Source organism: Oryzias latipes, chromosome 1 (assembly GCF_053564925.1).
Source record: "Oryzias latipes strain Hd-rR chromosome 1, Olatipes_Hd-rR_3.1".
NCBI lineage: Eukaryota > Metazoa > Chordata > Actinopteri > Beloniformes > Adrianichthyidae > Oryzias > Oryzias latipes.
This window is the reverse complement of record NC_136237.1, coordinates 28,215,375-28,232,282: the sequence shown is the minus strand read 5'-3', so window position 1 is coordinate 28,232,282 and position 16,908 is coordinate 28,215,375. Positions and strand designations below refer to the sequence as shown.

Below are 16,908 nucleotides of genomic sequence, written 5' to 3'. Positions count from 1 at the left end.
AGCAAGGGGGTTTGTAAGATGATGACAGAGCTTTAATTTTCTTTGTATTTAATTTATTTTTGTATCTGATTCATGTTTTTAGAATTCTGTATTTTGTTGAAATATTTTAATACGTGTCTAATACTACTACCCCAATTCTAATGCTGTACTGATGATGGTGCTGCCCAAATAAATTGTTAAGCATTTATATTTTTAGTATTCTTTTTTTTTACTCTTACTGTATTTCACTGGTCTCAATCCTGGTCCTCGAGGGCCACTGTCCTGAATGTTTTAGATCTTTTCCTGCTCCAACAGATCTGCTGCAGTGGTTGAATTGCCTCACGTTATGCTGCCATGGTGCACCAACCTGTACCAACATTTAAAGCTTTAGTGCATGTCATCACAGGCTGCAGACCATAATGCCTCTTATTGGGGGATAACACAATGGTGGAAACTAGAAATGGGGTTTAGGTGAATGTCATCAGTCTCTGTGCTTTACCAAAGCATCAGCAGTAGTCCTTTTAAAAGGATTGACAGCAGCACAAGCTGAGATTTAACCCTTTCGATGCAAGGACTTTGGAGTGGCGATTAAGCAGGGGCGTAAACAAGTGAGGCAACCGTTTACAGGAACAAATAAGTTGGGCTGTTCTCTAAAGAGAAGGAGAGTGGGACACACACACACACTGCAACATTGAACACCACATCCACATGAGCGTGTTCTTGAGCCAAAGCTTCCACTTCCTCCTTTTTGGTCACATCCACCACTTTGGTTCTGATTCCTAAAATCAGGAAGAAAACGGATCAGTGCACACAGTTTTAATGTGCATTTCTACATCCTCTTCTATGAGTGAGAGTACATGCATATGTGCTGACAGCCTTAGCAGCAAAAACTCGTTCAATAACCCTTTTTTCTCTCCACCATTTATTTCTGGTAGACTTTAGTCTGCCAAATACTTCTACAGTCTATGATGGTCGCTTATGACCAGCGACTTGCAGAGAGGTTAAGGGTTGGCGATGCTCAGATTCCTCTAATTTACAATTTCAGTAAAGTTTTTGTTTGTGCTAAACAAAAAGTTAAACATAAGCAGTTTCCACTTAACACATAAATACACTTGTATTTAAGGATTATGGTTAATTATAAATATATTACAACTTCTGCTGTTTTGCAGAAGCATACATATTTTTGTATGTTTTTTTTATACATCTTATTTAATCATTATTAAGTTTTGCTATAAAAGTTGATAAATTGAGCACTTTGTTTCAAACTTGTCACAAGATGATATGATTTGGTAAATGAAGCATGTTTGAAAGCTCCACACACTCAAACCCAAACTAAGTCACAGCTTTAGAGGTTGTGTTTTGAACTTAAAAGTCAAATCCATAACAATTAAGATGTAAAATGACAGAAAAATCTTCCACTGTCCAGGCCTTAAGCCTCTTGTAATCCAGCAGATGGCAGCAGCAGACCACTCTCTTTATCTTACCTCTAATTCCTTCCAGCTTCTTCAGCTTTTCTCCATTTATGTCTGTTGCAGTGACCTGAGCTCCTTCATTTGCAAAAGCCTGAATTTAAAAAGGTTGAGTTAGTTCCAAACATCTATGTCTGTCATGGCAAACACAGTTTTTTTCTCCCTTTTTTTTTTTGCAAAAGATGGTTACTAACAGCCTTTTTTTCTATTATAGATGTAGGAATACATTTGCCAGATGGATTTTTTCAAATCCACAGACCTCTTATAATTATTTAGAGACTAAATAGTAAATTCATTAAGTAAGACACATCCAATAAAAATGATTTGACCAATGTGAGTAAGGCAGTTTATCAAAATAATAGCTTATAGGAAAATAGTTGTTGATGATAAAACATTGTCTACACAAGGAATGGCTAAAAGACATGATGCAGGTCAAACTATTCATAAATGTTAGATTTGCAACCTTAAACTATTTGGAATTTGTTACAATGTAATTTGGAAGAAAATTGTAACAAAATCTACATACAATTGCTGCAGCACGTCCAATTCCCTGCGTAGCATCAGACAGCACAATCACTTTCCCATCCAGGCGACCCATGATGCACCTTTCACGGCGGCTGTGAAACAGGCAAAAATACAGTACTGATTAGGCCTGCACAATATACCGCAAATTTATCGTTATCACAATATCCAGCTCTGCAATATGCATATCGCAAAAGACAGCGAAAATCGCAATAAATCGTAAACCTTAAATGTGTTAAAACAACTTTATGGCAGCTTGAAGCATTTAACAAATCGAATAAATCCCTTTATACATTTGACCAGTCCGATGGACGCCTTAACGTTGTTGACCAATTGGATGGAGGCCTATTATGTTAGATGTTTGTCTCCTATGTCGATGAGGGTCATTTGGATTATAATTTTTCAACTGTTGCAATGAAATGGGAATGATGTTTTTTGGTTATTTTGTTATTTGTTTATATACCGCAAATTATACAGTTATCCCAATATTAATCTCTAATAGGCCTGCACAATTTACCGCAAATTTATCGTTATCGCAATATCCAGCTCTGCAATATGCATATTGCAAAAGACGGAGAATATCGCAATAAATCGCAAACCCAAAATGTGTTAAAACAATCTTCTAGCAGCTTGAAGCATTTAACGAATTGTAACCCTTGGCATCAGACTAGCCATCAGACTAACTGTGAACACCTGGCCCCGCCCTTATTATGAGAGGCCCGGTGTGTATATAAGTTCCTGGTCAGCTGGTGCACTTCCTGCTTGCTGCTTGCTACTTCCTGCTTCCTGCTGGCTGCTTCTTGCTCTCAGCTGTTGCTGCTGCTGTGGCCACACCAGGACGCCTAAAACATTTTCTTAATACGAACATATTTGGACACCTCAGCATTTACCTTTGGACACTAACTAACCCCAAAGAGACCTGCTCATTGGTGAGTTTTTGCGGTCGCGACACCGAAAACAGAAAAAAGCTTTATCATAGTCACAGAGCTAAGCTAATGCTGCCTCACCTTTGAGACTTTGTTTTATTTAATGGTTCTTGTTTGGTTGTTTTAATTTAGTCGGCTGAATTCAAGCCGAAGCAATTTTGTTAAGTCGCTTTACTTTTGTGTTAATTGAACACTTTGAACTGTTTTAGTTACTTTTATTTCCATGATGCCAAAATGGCCACTCTTTGAATTAGATAATGGAATGAAAAACCATGTTGCGCAACGTTTGAAATTTGAAAGTTTAATTTGTTTAAAATTATTCTACTTTGTTAATAAAATTAATTGGTAACTTCAGAGTACATTTTTGATTTAAAACTTTTATCCACTTACCTTGAACCTTGATATTTTGATTTTGATTTGAAATGGTTTATTTCAAGCAATTCAGTAGAAATAATACACAACAGCAATATAAACATCAGTTATACATTCATACAGTAACTAATCAAACTTAGGATAATTAGACATATTAATAAATATTGCTTGAAAGGGAGTGGGAGGAAGCGAATTTATATAATCCCACCCCGATTATACTATAACCATTTTATTACATGATTTATCAATATCCGGTTCCCAGTTTTTATCAGACAGAATAAAAATCATAAAATATCGAAAAAGCACATGACAAAGATGAATTACTTAAGTATTACGTCAAAAATAACTATTTTAGAAATCAACATGGCAAATGCAGATCAGTCATCTGAACTATATGCAGATTATGTTACTTATAAAAGCCATTCATATGAATAAAACATAATACTATATCAGTAAAGCAGACAACACTGTTTCAGGAATTTTCATAGCAAAATTTCATCAAGTATCAAAAGTTAAAAACATGTGCAAAATTATGCTACATTAGGAAAGATTTTTGAATAAATTTATCAATTTTTGGAGAAAGTGAAGTAATATCATTAAAAGTCAATCAATTTAACAATTTTCAATAAGTGAATAATCATTTGTTTTACTTTTTTTTAATATTTTTTGTATTTTTTTTTTTTTTATAATAAAGTAATGCTATAGGGGAAGAGTAAAAAGGGTCCATAACTGTCGATTGTCCAAGGTTGGTATTTCTTCTTTTACTGATAACAGCTGATCTCCTGGGTTCAAAACAGAGTTTATAGTTCTCTTCCATGTTATGTCTGCAGACATTAGATTCAGGTCCATATCCTTCTTCAGCTGATATCAGCTGCGGTGAAAGTTGAGGTCAAGTTGTCTGCAGGTCAGAACTCTGCTGTTATTCAGGTTACGTCAGACATACAGAGAAAGTGAGGAATCCACGTGTCATATTTCTTGAAATTATTTGGCTCATTGGTTTATTACTCCATGTTGTTTCAGACGACCGTGGTCAAGCACTTCTCAAAGTCCTTCATGGTGTTCACCACCAGAACCTTGGACCAGTCCTCTGGACCGAGCGGTTTGACGTAAATCCTGCAGCCTTTAACCCAAGTGTTCTCAATCTGCTTACGCTTCCTGAGAAGCCGTGCATGTTTTGAGATTTCAGCATTCCTTCTGGTCAGATGGTCGTTCAGATAAGCAGCCGAACCTTTCAGGTGTTTTCTTTGGGTCATCAAAGCTAGCTTGTGTTTGTGATTCACAAACCTGATGAGGATCGCTGGTTTATCCGTCTCCTTTCTCCTGGGGAGCAGGTGGCAGGTCTCGATGGTATTGAGATCCAGGGAAATCCCTTTAGATGTGAGAAATGAATGTATTTGCTGCTCCAAAGACGCTGCACCGAACTCCGTATTAGTAGCACTGCTAGCTACGCTAGCGCTAGCATTAGCAGTGCTAGCTCGAGGCTTGATTGGTACTCCAGTGAGAATGACATTATTCATCCTTACTTGCTGTTCCACATCGTCCAGTCTTTTCTCCAGAATCTCGACCTGATTTTCTCGCTGCTCGTTTTGAGCCCGAAATCTTCGGAACTCTTCCATCATATCCCAAAGGGGCGTTAGCTTAGCCGACACTTGTTCCATAAAACTTTTCAGCGTTTCTTGAATAATGTCAAGAGTCTTTTTGAGGTCTTCATATTCTTGGGGTTTCTTCGGGGGCATGGTCAGCTCTCTTTTTTGAAAATCAACCTTTTAAGTAATTTGAAGATAGTTGTATTCGCAGAGAGGCACGCCACGCGTCCTGCCGTGTAACCCGGAACCGGAAATGATATGGAATTGTTTGACATGTGTACGCACTTTGAATTCTATTTGAAACAGCTATTTGATTTTTGATAATATTGTTTCTTTCTTTTACTTTCTACAATGATTAATCTGCTCTATTTCAGTATACCCAGTGAAATGACTGATTTGTTTTTTTCTGACCCTTTCTAGGTCAGGTTTTTGTTATGTATGCTTTGATCTACAACTTGATGGCGAGCCACCCAAATCTGAGCTCGTGATACTTCCACCCTCAATAACAACTCCTCACCTGCAGGAAACCTCAACTACATCCCAACCAATAGACTTTTGGAAACCACTCAATAGGACTCAGACCCATATCCCGGTTCCTTTTGTTGTTTGTTTGTATTGTTTAAATGTCTATTTTCTGTTAATACAATCGATTGCATTTTACTTTTATCGCTGTCTTGTTTTCATTTACATACCTTGGGCTCCCTGAGACAAATTCGGATTAATGCGTCTAGTCCCATAATCTTGGAAGCGTTACAGAATCAAATAAATCCCTTTATGCTTTGACCAATCAGATGGACGCCTTCCCATTGTTGACCAATCAGATGGAGGCCTATTATGTTAGATGTTTGTCCCCCATGTCGATGGTCATTTGGAGTATAATTTTAAACTGTTGCAATGAAATGGGAATGATTTTGTTTATTTTTCTATTTGTTTATTTACCGCAAATTATATCGTTATCGCTATATTGATCACTAATATCGCATATCGCAAGTTTTCCTCATATTGTGCAGCCCTAGTACTGATCAATAAGATCATTATGATGATAAACACAAAACCTGTTTGTTCATTAGCTGTGTTCACTGTCTATTAAACAAACAGCTTTTATTGGGAAGTCTGTGGCTGATGACATAAATGTTTCTAAATGAAGAGATACAAAGATTCAAGATTCAAAGGGTTTATTGTCATACGCACAGTGAGAAACGTGTTTCCCTGCACTATGAAATTCTTACTTTGGTGTCTGCTCCGAATGCCAAAACCTATACAGGAAACTGAAAATTCAGGCCAGTAGCTTCCACTATTATCCATCCTATCATGGCTTATGAAAACACACCAATCAGAATTATGTAACTCAGAATTTTCTAATAACTTCTGCAGACTTTACAGTTCAACTCGTAGCATTTATAAATCACATTCATGACCATTTTAAGGATTACGGAACGCCAGTGACAGTTTCAAAGTCCCATGCTATAAACCTTACAGACCTTTTAAGTAAATATTGTCTTTGATAGCAGGTAATGTTAATGAGAGCTTATGCTGTATCTTATTAAACATGAACTTGGCCAATTCGGTCCTTTTCTCATCAGTTTCTTTCAAAGTAAAACAAAAAGCTTAATTTCATAACACTTTTATTTTGAAAACTAGGTTGCAACTAGAGTAAAATGTTAATAGATGATGGGACTCTTGACAATGAGAATACTAATTGTTCTTGTAACGATTTCTAAGTTTGCGTAAAAATATCTTATATTAGAGCAAGTTCGCTAAAAGTTGCGTTAATGCAAAAGAGAAGGGGATTTCAAACCACACGCAGCTCCTGCAATGCAATAAGGCCTATCAGTGGCGGTTTTTGATATGGGCGATGTGGGCGGTCGCCCAGGGCGGCACTTCGTGGGGGGCGGCATTTGCCGTGCCCGATGCGTGCGTGTCAACGATATTCAAAGAGGAAGCTTGCAGCTTTTAATTTGAAATTGCTTCAGCTGCCGGCACTCAACACTTTTATTTTGATACATCAGACTGTTAAGAATGTCTTCATCCTATTTGCTCTTCACACTTATGGTGCAAAAAAAAAAAAAAAAAACAAAAAAAAAAGATGAAATAACTCAGAGTGAAACAACGTAAAACAGGCACATGAAAAGGAATTGGGCAGAACAAACACCCATGCTCAACCAAATTTCGACAAAAGCAGGCAATGGGGATTATTTCCCACAATTCCTTGCTCTGACACGGCAGACCCGACACGCACGTGACCACCGCCTTCTGCTGCAAGACATTTGCGGCCACACCTCTTTGCGGCAGTCTTTGGAACATAAGTCAAAAAACTCGAGAGGGGGGCGCAACTCACCGGTGGCTGGCTGAATCACACTAACAGGTGTGAGGGGAGTCTTTTTCTATCTGACAATCAACTCTGAGCCGCAGCTGCGGCTCCCGTCATAGAGACGGAGCCGCGTGTGTCAGAGGGAAGGGGAGGGGGAGGGGGGATGAGCGCAGACCATTTTTTATGGATTGAGGTTTTTTGGAGGATTTCTACTGTTGGTGTTGCACAAAATTAGGGAAATGCCAAATATTTTTTGAATAATCCCACTGATGAGTTCTATGATTTAGTCTTTAATGTTTTATAAGACCTAAACATATCAATCACAATAAGTTTTTTTTTTTAGATCTAATCCCTCTGATATGTTTCACAAAGACACACACAGGACGTCACACATTAAGAAATTATTGCTAAAAATGAAGCAGGAGTCCAGCTCTAAAAAAAATGCTCTAAAAAATGATAAAAGAGCAACAAAAAAACGGAATTATTTGATTTGTAATTTCTTATTAATATTTCCAGGCTTTCTTTGTTTTGTTCAGAAGCATGTTCATATTTGTATAATTTTGACAGAATATATTTCTATGGAGAGCAAAATATTACAAGTTATTTAAGGTTTAACTTGTGTTCCTGTTTTTATTCATATTTATGTTCAAAAAGTTCAGTTTAAAAGGTTTAAAAGTTTAGCTTTAGTGTGTTCAGTAAATGTTTATCTTCTTCGGCCCAAAACCTTAAGCGTGTTTTTAACTTAGGCCCCCTGTGTGACTGAGTTTGACCCCCGCTGTAATACGAGGCTAGAAAAGTCATGCATTTTTTTTGTAAAATGGCTAAATAGAATATAAGGAACACAACAGGATGTTGTTGTCAAATTTTGCATGTGTGCGGGGGGGGGGGGGGGGGGGGGGCGCTGGTGGGGTTACTCGCCCAGGGAGTAAGTCAGTGTAGAACCGCCACTGAGGCCTATGATGATGAGACAACTGCATGTTCACTCCAACAGCACGCATTTCTGTTATTAATACTTGCATAACACCGAGGACGACTTTTCATTACAAACTAGAAATTACTTCGTGCTTTCATCAAAGCAATAACAAGAAGAAAACCAAAAACTCGTGGTCAAAACCACGGGAATTTGTTGAGAACTTACTTTTTGGCTGCACAGCAATCACAACGACAGACGAAAGGGAAAAGACACGTGATGTCGTTCTTGGAATCCTATTGGTTCGAGACCAGGAAGTAGTACCATAGAACCTGCTACACTTGGACTATGGAAGTTCAAAGTGGAAATGACCCAATCTACAAACCGTCACTGCATTGACTAAAGACAAAACAACTTTTATTTTTACACGTATTTTACAGGAGATTAGAGCCAATGTAAAAATAAACAAAGTAGTTTTTAAACGTTTTCCTCATTATTGAAGGCTATTCCAGTATGCTGCAGTCTACTAAAAGTGGGAATGTTGTATACTTCAGTTTACCTTTGATATACAATCTGTATTTTGCAAGTCTAAACTGTTTTCATTTTTGTCTCAGAATGTTTTCAGTTATTATACTTTCTGCACTACATGTACTAGGTCTAAGGTAAACATGCTGTGCTAATATTCAGGTATACTTTTTTAAAATAAACTTGAGTTTACAGTACTACTTTTTGCTTAGGGATTTGTCCAGTCTTAATCTCCTTATCACACCTTCACTTTGAAATATTGGAATAAAAAGAAAACATTCTGTTTTACCTTAGCAAAACATTTCGCATATTGAATCCAATAAAAAGTGAGTAAAGGTCATACCTAAAGGTTTCAATATTCAAACCAAAAAACCCCCCTTGGTAAAAGTAGTACACTTGAAGTATATTTACTTGAGTGTTAGTATAAGTACTGTATATAGGTACTTGTACATGACAAGTAATGCAATAGTGATATTAACTCAATACTTCTTCAGACTAAATTGGAACATTTTAAGTTTAAAACACATAGTTTATAATAATAATTTCAAGTATAGTGCATCACTTGTAGTATAGACTAATTTTTGTAATAGACTTAAATAGACTACTTTCTGCTAAAGGAAGTCAAGCAGAAGTTCCCAGATGAATAGTTTGTTTATATCTGTTGCAAAAATCAATTCTTCATAGATTTCCCGTAGCAAAGCAAAATTGAAGATGAGATCTCGATTCTGTCTCATTTACGTCTCTTAGACATAAATGAGAACCATTTGAGACTAATCTGGTTTTCTCATTCTTCTCATATACGTAACTCAATTACAGTTTCAAGAGAGAAGAGTTAAATCATTTAGACATTCATGTCCTCAAAAGACATCTTTTTGAAACTTTTTATAATACATGAAGTTTCAAGACAATGTTGCAATGTCGATTTAATAAACTTTTCTTTTGACTGCTTAGATAAACATAAATGAACAAGTATGTATGTTGGGTCAATGATGCTAGGTTTAGACAAACACACACATGCACTGGCACACATTCACGCACACACAAGAGCACACATGCGTATGTGGTGGTGTGTATAAAAAATTTAACAGATTGATGTCTGAACTCAATTAAGGACATTTGGGATTTTGCGCCATCTTTGGCCATCTGAATCTGTGGCCTGCCCTTCACGAAGAAAGGAGAACTCTCCCCGGGGCTCCGGCCGGCTTCTCCGGGTTCGCTTGCATTACCGCACTGGACATCTCGTGGCGCCTGTCACCACTCCATGTTCGGGGATCTGAACCCGACTCGGATCGCATTTTTCACAAAAGGCGGACAGTTTTTTTTACCTCATCTAACGGTTAGCGGTAACGGTTTATTCCTATGAACTGATGGGGTAAACAACTTGGCAGTTAAACCCTCCTGAATAGGATGCTTTTAATTTGAAATGATGTCTGTGTTTAAAAGCGAAGCAAACCTCTGTTTTTTTTTTACAGCAATAACAGCATCAGTGATAAGAAGTTTAAAGATTTTAATCCTGAAACAGAATCACTTTTAAACTTCTCTTTAACTGACTTTTTTTAGATTTAACAAATAATTTTCTTAATTTTAGTAAAAAAATATCCCATCATACATTTTCTTGTGGTTAAAAAGTGAACCCATAAACCAAGATGCTGGTGTTGACACATTTTATTAAATTTTATGAGACTTCATAAAAATGTCTGATGGATTAACAAACCATGTGGTTTTTTAATAAAAATGATTTAAATATTCTCCATAAATGTCAAGTTAAAAGGTTCAGTCTTCATTAAAGTTCATGGATTTGGTAGAATGCAAGTTCCAGAAAAGGTTTTTATCAGGTACGTTTTTACGTGGTTACATATTTTTATTCCAAGTGTGATTTTTTTTTTTTTTTTTTCTTGTACCTCAATAGTGCTTTCAGTGTGTTTGTTTAAAATCTGGAAGTATTCATGATCAGCATGTCAGCCAGATTGAGTATGCATTAAGTTTATATACTTAATGCATATACTGTTGTGACAATCTTTCTGGTTGTGCTCAAAATAGTTAAATAAGAACTCATGTTTAGCTTTAAAGTACTTTTAATTTCTTCTTTAGAGAAAAAATTATGTTTAAAGCGAACTTTTCAGCAAGGGGGTTTGTAAGATGATGACAGAGCTTTAATTTTCTTTGTATTTAATTTATTTTTGTATCTGATTCATGTTTTTATAATTCTTTTTTTTGTTTAAATATTTTAATATGTGTCTAATACTGCTACCCCAATTCTAATGCTGTACTGATGTTGCAGCCCAAATAAATTGTTAAGCATTTATAGTTTTAGTATTTTTTTACTCTTACTGTATTTCACTGGTCTCAATCCTGGTCCTCGAGGGCCACTGTCCTGGATGTTTTAGATATTTTCCTGCTCCAACAGATCTGCTGCAGTGGTTGAATTGCTTCACGTTCTGCAGGAGGCGGTTAATCACCACTTGATTCAAATCCAGGGAGCAGTTATCTCTTGCTTCTCCAAAAATGGCGTATACATATATAGCACTTTTCCACCTTCTTTCGAGGCCCAAAGTGCTTTACAGTCATAGACCCATTCACCCAGTCACACACACACATTCACACACTGATGGCGGCTCCGCTGCCGAACACTGGCGCCAACCTGCCACCAGAAGCAAGGTGGGGTTCAGTGTCTTATCCAGGGACATTTCGACACATGGGCGGGCAAGGCGGGAATGGAACAGATTGAAGATTGGCCGCCCTCTAAAACTAAGGATTTGCTTTTATTGCACCGTCAACAGTTATATCCCATATTTAGAGTTCAAACTGTGAACTCGTTTTTAATTGACGTTTTTCTATTGAATTACAATTTAGTCTTACAAGAGACAAACATGATCTGAATTAGAAATACTTAACATGGTTTTGGACCAGCTGACATTTAGCCTTGGTCTTGGTAATAAAAATGAATAAATAACAGAAACAAGCCACGCAAACACGTCACATTTAATTTAACAAATAAACCTCCAAAATCCCCAATTTTGCAATTTTTATTTCAAACCTATTTATCCCATGAATGTGTTCTGTGCCTGCTCCAAAACAATCCCACAGCCTCACAAAGAAAAGTGTCTTCAGTGGTGAGTGCTCTTCCTCACAAGAAGCTTCGCAATTTCAGTTGGAAAGTGAAAATGACAGTACTCCAGAAAACCCAAGAGCTTTCCAAGAGTTTCAAGTGTCCGAAAAATGTGATGACGCACGGAAAATGACACTAATTCTCTGATTTAGAATCTATGGTGCATCAACAGAAAAAGATTTGTCTTTAACATGTTTATTTACTTTGATTCTTTTATTTTCTTTGGATATTAATTAGTAGCTGAAATCAACTGACCCATAAGGTGACTAAAACAGTACGATACTGCTAACACGGGACTTAAAAAAACCCCAAATGATTGATTATTTTGCATATTATGCAAAATAATCAATCATTTGTTTTTTCACCATCATTCTAAATCATACTTTTGTTTATTTATGTGTTGGATTGGTCTAAAAAATGATTAATCTGATAGAGTCTAATCAAATATTACATAGTAGGAATGCAGAATTTGTGATGTCTAACTGATGGACTCCTGGTAAAGAATCACTACACACTCTGCTATAGTACAGAACATTTGTTGTTGTGGAAGGACGACTAAATTACATTAAAAGTGACTTGTTACAGACCTTTAATGGCTTATTGATTTGGTTCAGTCACATGAGAATTAAAGCATTTTCCTCTCAACAGCTGCACATGCATTACATCCAAGGTTATTTGTCAGGCCTTTATAAAAGGTGGACATTATTTTTTTAAACTCTTTGATTGAACTCACTGAGCTATTATAGTGTTTAAAATTGTATTTTCTCATACAGGAACCTTTCAGCTAAATCATCGGAAAAATTGATCAAAGACGGCGGAACAGTTTTTCTTGAAGTGTTTAAGTTTGAAAAAAGAAAACACTCAATATTGTCTTTGAAAAGACAAAAATTTTTTTCATATTTGAAAAAAATTTTTTCAGACATAAATACAACTCTTCAACTGCTCAGAAATTTAATGCCATAAATGCCTTTAAAATTAAAATAATAAAGGAAACTACCCCCCTTGTTCAAAAATTTGTGACACAAGTTTTTGTTCACATAAGATGATAGGTGCCTATTTCAAGGCAGAATACTAAATATAATAAAATTGTTGTTTTTTTGGGGGGCTGCACGGTGCCTCACAGCCGGCCCCTGGTTCGAGTCCGAGCTGGGGGCCCTGAAAAAGAGTGGAGCGTGGAGTGTAGAGGTTTGCATGTTCTTCCTGTGCATGTGTGGCTTTTCTTCCTCCCTCCGACCAAAAACAAGCTTCATAGGTTAATTGGTTACTCTAAATTGTCCATAGGTGTGCATGTGAGAGTGCATGTGTGTGTAATTGTGGCCCTGCGACAGACTGGTGACCTGTCCAGGGTTTTCCCTTTCTTCACCCACGAGCACCCGGGATAGGCTCGGGCAGCCCCATGACCCCAAAAGGGGCAAAACGAGTTTAGACAATGAATGAACTGACTTGTTTTATGGGGTTTCTATGTAACATTTAAGGCACCGATGCTTATTCTTCAAGTATAGTGAGGATCTTATCATTCAGGTCTCTTTTGTGCTTGAACTTCTTATCTGTCTTGGGCAACCAAATTAATTACAGGTTTTGTGATAAAACACAAGAACAGTGCTAATATGTAATGAACTACTGCTAATAGAGCATAAAAATTAAAATATATGACTGCTGAATATTGAACTAAATATCATGCTTCTTTGCTGGTGCTAATCCACAAGTTAATTAGCTTTATTTAATTTTATTGTATTTTTTTCATGTGCTTATCTATTTTATTTTTTTGACTTACCAGTAATATAGTTTGAGGTTTAGGTAATAAAATGTATTTTTGAGTGTTTTTAGTTTACTTTTAATATTTTTGCCAACAAGCAGGTGCTGCAGCTTAGTAATGTTCTAATGAAGGAATAAACCACGTGTTGCACCACTTCATGAACAATATTGCCTTAGATTATTACTCAAAGAATTTTTTTTATGATATCTGGTGGTGAAAAGTGAGAACTTTCTTTTTAACTAGTATAACTTTAAAAAAAATGAGTGTTAAATGTAGGTTTGTCTTAATTTTATTCATCTTTTATATATCTTAAAAGAAGGATTCAATATTAAAGGATGTTTTTTTTAATCAAAGTTTAAAATATATGCTATGTTTTAATTCTCATTCTGCAACAATAAGAGTATTGACCCAAAAAAAAGAGTTGGAAGCTTCATTGAAGCATAAATTCAGAGGTGCATCAAGAAAACGTTTGGCTCTTCAGTCAGAATGAATGTGGATTTATAATTTTAGTGTGCCAAGTGTTTTGTTTTTGTTTTTGAGGGTCAACATGTAGAAAAGAGTCCCTATTCTATTTTGGATTTAGTCACTTCTGTCTGCTGACTGACACTTGGAGTAACTGGTATCCAACCACTATGATCTTCTGTGTTGTGCCAGCAACAGCTTTTCAATTCCATTTGAATCAGATAATGACTCTGATAACCCATGTGGTTTGAGGTTGTTGGGTTCCATTTTCTGTTGGGTTAGTGCCTGGAGCAGCAACGCTCTTAGATCCACTTTGGAAGGAGCAAAACTGTTGTTTTCAGGTCCATTCTGTTTTGTGTGGGTTTTTGACTGGCTGGTTCATCACTTCTGGTCTTTTTCTTGTTATTCATTTAACAACAATCACTTGGAGAAAATTAGGACCTTTGTTTTAGTTCTTGTTGACTCCTGGGGGAACTGGGAAGTTGTTTTGCCTTTCTGCCTCTGCTTAAAGTGGAAATGTTACTTTTCCCTGTTGCCGGCCGAGAGCCAGGACCATAACACAAGTAATGATCACGACTTGGTTACAAAACAGCACAGTCACTGACCATGGGAGAAAACTTTTAAATGGATGAAATTTAAAAAAAGAAAAAAGTTAGGCAATGTGATTTACTTTGTGAGAATAAGAGAGATTACAGGAAACTTGGAAATTGAAAGAAAAAACTTATTTATGATTTTTGATGTATTCATTATGGCTTTCTTACAAATCTAATGGATATTTTCCCTTGAATTAACCAACAGTAGAATTTGTTTTGTTAAAGAAAACACCAACTGATTGCTAAACTCAAAGCTCTGACCTTTACTTGATTAATGTTTTTCTTTTGAATTTGAAGAAATCATAACAGATTTGGTAAATGCTGGCTGATTTGGTTAGAATTGTCTCACCAAAATGATGTTAAGACCCCAGTTTAAATCAATGGGGTCAATGAGGCTGCAACAGTAGTACACCCCCACTGAAGAAACATAAAAGTTCACATTAAATCTTTATTGAAAATGAATACAAATGCACTAAACACAAAAGAATTGCCTTAAAAATGTGCTTTTGTTGAAAAGCCTTGTCCAGGTTCCTTTTGTATTCTAAATTTATAGATCTAAATGTCTGGAGTTTCAGAAATTAGTTCCTTCTTGTCAGTTAAACACTAAAGACTTATAAGCAACCCGTCTTTGGTCAATTATTTTCTAACATGCACCAGCGGGTTGCAGCAAAGTTTAAACCATAAGAAAGAATCTTAAAATGAAATTGTGCATTTGAAATCACTTCACAAGGCGAATAAAGTAAATAATGACTATTGCAAATGTTTACTGCTTTTCTTTGAACTTGGATGTCTGCTCTAATCGAGCTTCAGAAAAGTTGGTCTGTAAAGAACAGCATCTTTCTTTGCTTCTTTCCACGCACCAACAAACAAAGGAGAGACAAAGAAAGAGAAAAACTCACTGTTGGAGACCAGAGGAACAACGTTTTCCAGGGAGGATGGATGGACGCTGTTGAGAACTCAAACTGCATGACAGCTGTCTCCTGGCAGCTCAGTGACATGTTGGTTTTCAGAATAAGGCACAAAGATGTTAATTAATTTCAAACGTTTGTTGCATTTATCATGATGCTCAATATAGGCACTAACTAAAAGTCGCCATTAGATTTTGCAATGTCAATATTTGAAACAAAGTTTTAACCAACTACATCCATTTCTTTTTAACTGAACTTTACAGAACCATTTTTTTAGGACAAATACTAACCATTATTTAAAAAAAAAACAAGCTTTTACAATAAATTATCAATTTTCATGCTTGTTTTTTTTTTTTTTTCAGTGCCGCAGTGCATTTCTGGTACGTCAAGATAGGAGGATCTCACTATAATAACTTGGAAATAAAAAAAACAAGAACACTAAATTACCTGTAGTAATTTAGGGTACACCTTGTCTCTGAGGTACCTGGCCACACAGACAAAAAAGCATTGCAACCCATTTTTAAAGTCAAACATGTTCTTTGAGGGCCCTCAGATAAAACATGAATAAACATGAACTTAAGTAGTCCTAATTAGTTTTTTGCCGTAAGTGCCTTTAGTCATAATAAACAGCGATTCAGGCAAGAATCTTTCAGGACACGAGAAAAAGGCTGGCGTGGGACTATATGAGTCATTTCTAATTTTCTCCGATTTTTAAAGAAGTATGGAGGATTCCGTGCAGACATCCTAACAACGCTCTTTCAATTCAGAAGCTCAGTCCATGCTCTCTAGGGAAACTGACCAGAACATAGATTCTCCTTTGAGGAAAAAAAGTTCCATCAACTTCAGGGCTGCAACTGTGAGAAGTCGAGGCGGATGTTTGCAAATGGCTGCGGGTTTTCTGTGACCTGGGGGTTCTACTCTATTATTCACCTGAAGCCACCCACCATTTTTCAAACTGCAGTCTGTTTATATTCACTTATCTTTTTATCCCCATCTGGAAACAGGCACACAGAGTTTAGAGCTTCTAGAAGCATTTTCCCCGAACAAAAGGAATTCTTGAAATCCATCCATCTTTTGTGGATTTCTTCGATTACTGGTGCTTACCACCATGAGCTCCTTCATCCCTATGATGACCAGCTGGTTCTCAGTATGGAGGAAGGATGAATGATTCACAGAATATTTCTTTTTTTTTTTTTAAACTTAGCCTCATAACATCAAAAAGCAGATTATGGATCTGATGTCAAGTCAGTCAGCAACATCCTGTTAGGAGTGTGCGACGTCCCCTACTGATAACAGCTACAATCCAGCCTCTAGAAGAAGAGGATGCAGACGTAGAAAATGAACGAGATTTAAACCACAGCCATAAAAATCCTTATAGAATTTTTAACCCTAAAAAAAGAAGACAAACCCCCTCTGATTTTCATTTGGCCCAACTTTTCATCCACAAGTGTGCACCCTCATTTCCCTCTCATCCTTCCCC

General features: G+C 36.6%; 1 protein-coding gene across 3 annotated transcripts in view; it reads right to left on the bottom strand.

Moving 5' to 3' along the window:
* Nucleotides 1-8,437, bottom strand: part of LOC101167770 (3-hydroxybutyrate dehydrogenase, type 2) — a 57,160-nt gene extending 48,723 nt beyond the window's left edge. For all 3 annotated transcript variants that reach the window (XM_078952712.1, XM_078952725.1, XM_023957017.2), the window contains exons 1-4: nt 8,304-8,437; nt 1,975-2,065; nt 1,464-1,542; nt 662-758 (exon numbers count right to left, since the gene is read on the bottom strand). In XM_078952712.1, the coding sequence (XP_078808838.1) occupies nt 662-758; nt 1,464-1,542; nt 1,975-2,046 (248 nt within the window). In that variant the 5' untranslated portion in view covers nt 2,047-2,065; nt 8,304-8,437. The remainder of the gene's footprint in view (nt 1-661; nt 759-1,463; nt 1,543-1,974; nt 2,066-8,303) is intronic.
* Nucleotides 8,438-16,908: the final 8,471 nt, after the last annotated feature.